The following is an 8513-nucleotide window of genomic DNA, read 5'->3' as shown; positions in this document are numbered from 1 at the left end:
GGCAGATCACGAGGTCAAGAGATCGAGACCATCCTGGCCAACATGGTGAAATCCCATCTCTTCTAAAAGTATAAAAATTAGCTGGGAGTGATGGCACACACCTGTAATCCCAGCTACTTGAGAGGCTGAGGCAGGAGAATCACTTGAACCCAGGAGGCGAAGGTTGCAGTGAGCCGAGATTGTGCCACTGCACTCCAGCCTGGTGACAGAGCGAGACTCCATCTCAAAAAACAAAAAACAAACAAAAAATGAGTCTTAATAATCACACATCATGTGATAGCTATTCTCCTGTAACCCTGTCTCAATTTACAGGGAAACATAAGAATTAGAAAGCTTAGGAGGTCTCTATCTCAGAAGTCAAGGTGTTGTGTGTGTGTGTGTCCTTGCGTGGATTAGGTAATAATTCAAGGCATTTTCAAGAACTGTTTTACGAAGATATTGGAAGTTAATTTTTAGCAAACGATTACCTTTGTTGTAAGGGCCCACTGGGAATTGTGTAGAATGTAGGGATGTGAAAGGCAAAAGGTGTAGTTTCTAGTGACTGTCATTTGCTGAGAGAGAGGAATACCTCTTGATTGTGATACACTTGGAGCCCAATATCAAATTTTTTTCCTCCATAAGTCTAATTCCCTGCACAACTAGCAGTTAGCCCTCCACTCACCTGCACAATTCCAAAGTAAATGTTAGATAGTAATAAGCCATATGCAAAACTTGGATAAAGAACATTTTATACCTCGTGACTGGCAATGTTCAGAGATGTGAATCGGTTTTCCCTAGTATTTGCAATCCATATATATATATGTATAATGTATATATATATTTTTGAAACAAAGTTTTGCTCTTGTTGCCCAGGCTGGAGTGCAACGGCGTGATCTCAGCTCACTGCAATCTCTGCCTCCCAGGTTCAAGCAATTCTCCTGTGTCAGCCTACCGAGTAGCTGGGATTATAGGCATGCACCACCATGCCTGACTAATTGTGTATTTTTAGTAGAGACAGGGTTTCTCCATGTTGGTCAGGCTGGTCTCGAGTTCCCGACCTCAGGTGATCCACCCACCTTGGCCTCCCAAAGTACTGGGATTACAGGCATAAACCACCATGCATGGCCTTGCAATATGTATTTGAAAAAAGAGCTGCAATATGTATGTTAGGAACATTGAGTTTTAAGGGCAGATTTTTTTTTTTGAGAGAGAGTCTCGCTCTGTCGGCCAGCTGGAGTGCAATGGCACAATCTCAGCTCACTGCAACCTCGGTCTCCGGGCCTCAAGCAATTCTCCTGCCTCAGCCTCCCAAGTAGCTGGGATTACAGGCGTGTGCCACCACACCCGGCTAATTTTTGTGTTTTTAATAGAGATGGGGTTTCACCATGTTGGCCAGGCTGGTCTCAAATTCCTGAGCTCAGGTAATCCTCCCGCCTCAGCCTCCCAAAGTGCTGGGATTACAGGCATGAGCCACTGCGCCCGGCCAAGTGTGGAATTTTTTTTAATTGAAGGAGACATTAGACATGATCTAATTCAACCCTTTTGATAGGTGAGAAAACTAAAAGTTGATAGAAACTGGTGTGAAACTCAGATCTCCCAGTACCCACCCTTCATTGCTTTTTCCAGTATGCTATGGGGCCTTCGTGTGTGTGTGTTTGTGTGTTTGTGTGTGTGTTCATATTTGGTCAGACATCTTCTTATACTCCTGGGCTAAGCAGCAATAACTCATAAATTTTTGACATCTACATTTCTGACTTAAAAATGCTTTTAATGCTGCTGATATTTAATCAGTACCTATCAGATGACTGCCCTCATATTTTATACCTGGAATTACAGATTGAAGACATTCAGAAAAGAGAACTTGTCCCTTCTCTTGAGAGAATTCTTGAAAAGTACAGATAAGTTTGACAAAATTACAATTCATGTATCTTTAGACATTTTAATCTCAGCCACGCCTAATATGCAGCCCCCAAATATAAAATTACTAATCAAGACACATGGTCCCGCAATTCTAGATGTTTAGTATAGTACCATTATTTGCCTAATGGTAAGAGAAGTTGTGCTTCTAGAACATGTGAAAAATTAAGTGTTTCTTTTGATAAGGCATTCCAAGAATATCCTATCTAGTTTCTTGAAATTTCTGTGCTTAATTAGAAAATGTAACTCACTTTTATTACAGATGGAATTGTCATTACAGAAAACCAAAAACAAACAAATAATAAAAGAAAACTGAACAAATCATTTATATTTGACGTTTTGGTGCCATTTCAATGCAGAGGAAGGGACATTTTCATTTAAATGCTTTCACAGTTTTGCCATACTTTCACAGTTCAATTCCACTCTTGTTTGCAACTAAAAAACCCAAACACTAAAAAAAAAAAAAAAAAATCACATTAATCATAATTTAAGGACTTAGTAAAACTATGTTTTAGGAATTTGTACAATAAACATGAAATAAGTCACCTGATCACTCCCCACGCTCAGCCCATTCCACAAACCCATCTTCCCTCCCCTTCTCCTACGCATTGAGCCTTCAGAAATACCCTTTCTCAATGCGGTTCCTTCTAAAAGGAAGAGGCGGGAGAGTCAGGGTAGAGAAGGCGGCTCCAACCAGATTTTGCGTTCATAAAGCCAAAAGCTTCTAGGCCTGACATGTACAGCAGGTTTGTCCCCGAGGAGCACAGCTGGTCTACACGGGCCCGCACCGTAGACACCCTACTCCTCGGTGAGCTGCGGTTTAACTTCCTTATAGCAGGTTGAGAGTGTAGGCCCCGTTTGGAGGGGAAGGCGGCGCCCCAACGGGTGTTTTCCCAGGAAGTGCTCCAAGAATGGAGAGGAAAGGGGAAAGGGGAAGGGGGAAGGCCAGGCGATGGGCGTTTCATTCATTGCTTCTTTCTCCCCATCCCCTCCTTAGTTCCCCCCCGACTTTCCCCTTTTCCCAGTCAGAGTTTGACGTCGGTCTCCTGGATACCAGGCAGCCAATCGCTTGGTTGCGAAGGGACCAGCGCGGCCAATCAGGGGTCGTTGCTACCTGTGAGTAGTATTTTTAGCTGAGAGGGACGCTCGATTCCACTCTCGATGTAATTTCGAGTATTTCTCTGGGGCAGGTTGTGAAAAAGGCACTTACCCGCCCCCCGCCACGAGTCCCTCTCTTACCCCACTCCCTAGGTACCCGCACATATTTCAGCAGAGAATGATCTTAAACGCACTCTACAGGCAGGCACCGCGTTTATTCTGTGCACCTGCGTTCCAGCAAGCCCTAGAAATGCACACATGCGTGTGTATGTAGACATGGACACAGATACATACGCAATTTGGCCTCGTGTCGCCACACCCTGGGCACGGCGTGGGCTGGGACATTTGGAATAAACGGATCCGAGTCGCAGCCAGGGTCTCACCGGGAGGCCTGAGGCTGCGGAAGCAGTTAAACTGCCGGCGGGGCGGGAGCTGTGGCAGCCTACCTTCCCCACCCCCAGCCCGGCTCCACGGCTTTGAGGGTTCTGCAGCTGCCACCGTCTGGGTGGCGGTTGGCCTAGGCCTTGGGGTGATTAATATTCAATTAATTGGGTGCAGGAATCCCGGTCACAGTTTGCCCTTTCTCTACCCGCCCCCCCCGGGGTGGGCTGGAGGCTGATTTAGTAGCTATTCCACGAGCGGGATCCTCCTTGGCTGCAGCCCCACGCGGAAAGGGCACTTTCTGGGTACCCTTGCCGCCCTCCCGGAGTCCTGGGCTCCTCCAGCCCCGGTTCTCGGCCGCTTCGCCACCGGCTTCGCCCTTCTCCCCCACTGCCCGGCGCTCTCCGCCTAAACCGGGCGTCAGCCGCCCTACCCCACCCCTTTCTCTCTTTGGCACGTCTCCCCCCACAGTCCCTTTCCAAACGTTCTCTTCATTCCGTCCCCAGTGCTCCGATTGTCGGTTCATTGGCCCTCCTGGAGCCCGGAGGGTGCGGCTTCCCCACCCCTGCGTCCACCGCGCGTCCGGACAGGGGCAGGCGGGACTTGGCCAATGGCGTCGGGGGGCAGGGCAGGGGCGGAGCCGGCCGGCGGGGGACAGGGGTGCGGGGCGGGGAGCGCGGGGAATGGCTGCGCCGCGGGAGCTGTGTGACGCTTGGCGGGCGCGCGCACCCCGACGGAGGGGGATGGGGGCAGGGAGGAGGCCATAAAACGAGAGCCGGGGCGCGCGCCGCGGCAGAAGGAGCGAAGCTCTGGCCCGGCGTGGAGCGGGCGCACTACGGGGACGCTGGGCCGGGCACCGGGCTGTGTGGAGAAGTGAGCGCGCTCGTCTGACCCCCGTGCCCGCCACCCCGAGCCACCATCGGCGAGCTCCCAAGGCCCGCCCGAGGCCTCCGTCCTCTGCCCTCAGCCCCGCGGCGGCGACGTCTTGCACTCGGCGAGCTCGCCGCTCCCGACCCTCCCGCGCCCCCGCCCTGCCGCGCTGCTCCCCGCCCAGCCGCGGGTCTGTGGTCCAAGCCGCCCCGAAGCAGCCCGTAAGTATCTTCGGGCGCCGGGCGGGGTTGGCAAGGAGACAGGAGCCCCGGGCCCAGGCGGCGGAGGAGGGGCTGCAGCGGCGTCGAGCTCCGGGCCCTCGGGAGCTCGGGGACGGCGGGGTCGCGGCCCTGGGCGCCAAGGGGGCAGCGCTGGGACCCGAGGGAAGCGGCTCCGAGGGGCTACCGACGCGTCGGGCTCGGCCCGGGCAGTTGACCGGGGACGGTCGGCCCGGGGCGTGCTGACGGGAATCGGGGGGTTGGGGCGCCCGGAGGAGCGACGAGCTCGCGGTGGAACGCTGGGGTTCGAGGGGCCGGTGGCCGCGAGGCTGAAAATGGTGCCGGGGAACCGGTGCTCCCCCAGGCTCTGACCGGGTCCCTGGAGCCCGGGGCGGGGGCCGCGGGGCGGGGAGCGGCGGGTCGGGTTACGGCGGGGGAGGGGAGCGGCTGACCCGGCGCCCCGACCTGCTCGGTGCTGGGTGCCCAGCCGGGAGAGGTTGCTCGTCCATTTCCCGGGCCTTCCTCCTCCTTCTCCGAGGAGGCTCGTACTCTCTTCCTCCTCCACCTCCACCTCCTCTTGCTGTTGCTGCTGCTGTAGCGCTTGGGCTCCGAGGGCTGTGAGCAGAAATCTAATGAGATCTAACTGGCTGTTTATGTAATTCTTCACGCTCCTGCCTGTCTTAAGGCGTTGCTTTGTAACTACCTTCCACCGAGCCTGAATTTTGCTCGGCTGCACCTTCAAGCAATTGGGCTTAATCAGCTGCCTCTGCCGGCACTCAGGCTTTTGACTTGGAAAGTGTAGTTTGGGGGCAGCCAGGGATTCTTTTTCCCTTTGTTACCACGAATATGGAAAATAGAACAGACGAATTAAGACCAACTTGATTTTTAAACGTCCTTTTAAATCAACTTCAGTGTGCAAATAGATCCCTTTCGCAAATATCTTCTGTTTGCCCTTGATCTTTTCTTATCCCCACCCAGTGCTGATCCAGCAAACGTTTAAAGGTCGACCTTACCATACTTGCTTCTCCGGCTGTTACCGCGGAGGGAGGGAGGGAGGAAGGGAGGACGGACGGAGGTTTTTTAAAATCAGACTAAAACTCAGAAACCCTGGCCTTTAAACAGAATAATCAATAGTTTTAATTTGTGTCGTTGCTTTTGTTATACTTGCTGCCTAATAGGTATTTTCAGATTTAGGAAAATACACGTTGAAAACAAAAGACCCAGAGAAGCTGGATTTTGTTGTATTGTATGCTCTTTATATACTTAAGGCTGAAACTATATAGAATAATTTGGTTCATAATTATTCACTGGGAAGAAATTCATTTAGTACTCAGTGTCTTTAATTTTAGCATCATGTACTATGGAAATTAAAATGATTTTCCTAACTTACCAGATTTTTAAATGTCAATGACAGAGCAGATTTAAATAGTATATGTCCGAAGTAAACTAAAACGTGGATTCACTTCTAAGTTGGTGAATAACAATAAAAATTACTACCTAAAAGTGGCATCTATATATATGGGAGTGGGGGGAGGATGCTGAGTACAATAAATATTCTTGTGAGAATTGAGGGGAGAAGAATACATGTTCTAGAGATACTTCTTCTTAGAACTCTATTCAGAAACAGGTTTTTAAAAACATTATTTCATCTGTAAATCTACATTTTCCTGTGTGATTTTAAACTTTAATCAACAATTTTCTATTTTATATTTTGTACTATTTACAGTTTCCAGGCTTTCTGTCCTAGTACACATTTTCTTCTTCTTTTTTATCCTTAGTAAACTAACACTAGATATTAGACATTTTTTAAGGTGAAGTTACTTTGTAGGGGGAAAGGTCATGGGACTTATATTACCTTTATCTTATTTGGATATGTTTGCTTTTGTTTTGTTTTAAGGAACAAGATCACTCAAGGTGAAGGATAATCTACTAATACCAGCACTTTGAATGAAAATTTGTTTCTCTGCCACAAACTGAACATTTTTTTTTTTCTTGGTGGGGGAGTTGAAACCTAATTTTGTGGCGTAGCAGCTATGCAGCTTGAAATCCAAGTAGCACTAAATTTTATTATTTCATATTTGTACAATAAGCTTCCCAGGAGACGTGTCAACATTTTTGGTGAAGAACTTGAAAGACTTCTTAAGAAGAAATATGAAGGGCACTGGTATCCTGAAAAGCCATACAAAGGATCGGGGTTTAGGTGTATACACATAGGGGAGAAAGTGGACCCAGTGATTGAACAAGCATCCAAAGAGAGTGGTTTGGACATTGATGATGTTCGTGGCAATCTGCCACAGGATCTTAGTGTTTGGATCGACCCATTTGAGGTTTCTTACCAAATTGGTGAAAAGGGACCAGTGAAGGTGCTTTACGTGGATGATAATAATGAAAATGGATGTGAGTTGGATAAGGAGATCAAAAACAGCTTTAACCCAGAGGCCCAGGTTTTTATGCCCATAAGTGACCCAGCCTCATCAGTGTCCAGCTCTCCATCGCCTCCTTTTGGTCACTCTGCTGCTGTAAGCCCTACCTTCATGCCCCGGTCCACTCAGCCTTTAACCTTTACCACTGCCACTTTTGCTGCCACCAAGTTCGGCTCTACCAAAATGAAGAATAGCGGCCGTAGCAACAAGGTTGCACGTACTTCTCCTATCAACCTCGGCTTGAATGTGAATGACCTCTTGAAGCAGAAAGCCATCTCTTCCTCAATGCACTCTCTGTATGGGCTTGGCTTGGGTAGCCAGCAGCAGCCACAGCAACAGCAGCAGCCAGCCCAGCCGCCACCACCACCGCCACCACCACAGCAACAACAACAGCAGAAAACCTCTGCTCTTTCTCCTAATGCCAAGGAATTTATTTTTCCTAATATGCAGGGTCAAGGTAGTAGTACCAATGGAATGTTCCCAGGTGACAGCCCCCTTAACCTCAGTCCTCTCCAGTACAGTAATGCCTTTGATGTGTTTGCGGCCTATGGAGGCCTCAATGAGAAGTCTTTTGTAGATGGCTTGAATTTTAGCTTAAATAACATGCAGTATTCTAACCAGCAATTCCAGCCTGTTATGGCTAACTAAAAAAAAAGAAAATGTATCGTACAAGTTAAAATGCACGGGCCCAAGGGGGATTTTGTTTTTTTTTTTTTTTTTTTACCTCCTTGAGAATTTTTTTTTTAAGCTTACAGTAAGGATACATTCAAGCTTGGTTAAAAAAAAAAAAATAAAACATGCATCATTTTTCATTTGCCAACCAAGCACAAAGTTATTTTATACTGACTGTATATTTTAAAGTATACTCTCAGATATGGCCTCTTACAGTATTTAAGATATAGCAAGGACATGGCTGATTTTTTTTTTATAAAAATTGGCACTAATAAGTGGGTTTATTGGTCTTTTCTAATTGTATAATTTAATTTAGTACAAAGTTTGTAAAATATCAGAGGATATATATATATTGTTTCTACGACATGGTATTGCATTTATATCTTTTTACTACAGTGATCTGTGACAGCAGCAGCTTCATGTTGTATTTTTTTTACTGAAATTGTACAATATCCATCTTAAAGACATCAACTATTCTAAAAATTGTGTACAGGATATTCCTTTAGTGGTGGAATTAAAATGTACGAATATTTGCTTTTTCAAAAAAATGTATTTTCTGTTAAAAGTTTAAAGATTTTTGCTATATATTATGGAAGAAAAATGTAATCGTAAATATTAATTTTGTACCTATATTGTGCAATACTTGAAAAAAAGGTATAAAAAAGTATTTTGAGTCAGTGTCTTACATGTTAAGAGGGACTGAAATAGTTTATATTAAGTTTGTATTAAAATTCTTTAAAATTAAAAACGCCTATTGTGGTCTTTGTTTTTAAGTGTTTTCTAAAGATGGACCTCTGGAGTTACTATGTTGTAAATGCTAATAATGGAAAAAGGCCTGACTCATTGAGTCAGGAAGGAATAATGGAAAGCAGTTGCTCTACTAAAGCACCAGATCGTGGTTTGCCACATAAAAAATGCTATCAAAACTATAGCCTGACCAGAGCTTGGGACAACT

General features: G+C 46.8%; 2 protein-coding genes across 3 annotated transcripts; one reads left to right on the top strand and one right to left on the bottom strand.

Annotated features, from left to right (window-relative positions):
* Positions 1 to 1171: 1171 nt before the first annotated feature.
* Positions 1172 to 5479, bottom strand: LOC117067986 (translation initiation factor IF-2-like). The gene is made up of 3 exons (XM_033185263.1): positions 5438 to 5479; positions 4893 to 5078; positions 1172 to 4792 (listed from the first exon to the last, which is right to left on the bottom strand). The coding sequence occupies exons 1-3, from the start codon at positions 5477 to 5479 to the stop codon at positions 3539 to 3541; spliced, it is 1482 nt and encodes a 493-aa protein (XP_033041154.1). The 3' UTR covers positions 1172 to 3538.
* Positions 4159 to 8306, top strand: TOB1 (transducer of ERBB2, 1). Of its 2 annotated transcripts, none has more exons than XM_033183516.1 (2): positions 4159 to 4466; positions 6361 to 8306. In XM_033183516.1, exon 2 carries the CDS (start codon positions 6497 to 6499, stop codon positions 7532 to 7534), a length of 1038 nt encoding a protein of 345 aa, XP_033039407.1. In that variant the 5' UTR covers positions 4159 to 4466; positions 6361 to 6496; the 3' UTR covers positions 7535 to 8306. The 2 variants fall into 2 exon arrangements, with proteins under 2 accessions (XP_033039407.1, XP_033039408.1); XM_033183517.1 differs by having other exon boundaries at positions 4160 to 4466; positions 6554 to 8306.
* The last annotated feature ends 207 nt before the right edge of the window (positions 8307 to 8513 follow it).

Source organism: Trachypithecus francoisi, unplaced genomic scaffold (assembly GCF_009764315.1).
Source record: "Trachypithecus francoisi isolate TF-2019V2 unplaced genomic scaffold, Tfra_2.0 Lachesis_group20, whole genome shotgun sequence".
NCBI classification, from domain to species: Eukaryota; Metazoa; Chordata; class Mammalia; order Primates; family Cercopithecidae; genus Trachypithecus; species Trachypithecus francoisi.
Note: the sequence above shows the minus strand (reverse complement) of the source record. Positions and strands in the feature narration are given on the sequence as shown.

Excerpts from the sequence above, each read along its gene's own strand:
- LOC117067986 (XM_033185263.1), bottom strand. The coding sequence starts at position 5,479 with ATGGTAAGGTCGACCTTTAAACGTTTGCTGGATCAGCACTGG. Across the intron at positions 5,079-5,437 it reads GTTTGCTGGATCAGCACTGG|CCCTCGGAGCCCAAGCGCTA; the intron begins GTGGGGATAAGA and ends TTCTGCTCACAG. Across the intron at positions 4,793-4,892 it reads AGCCGCTCCCCTCCCCCGCC|CCTCGCGGCCACCGGCCCCT; the intron begins GTAACCCGACCC and ends CACCATTTTCAG.
- TOB1 (XM_033183516.1), top strand. The coding sequence starts at position 6,497 with ATGCAGCTTGAAATCCAAGTAGCACTAAATTTTATTATTTCATATTTG.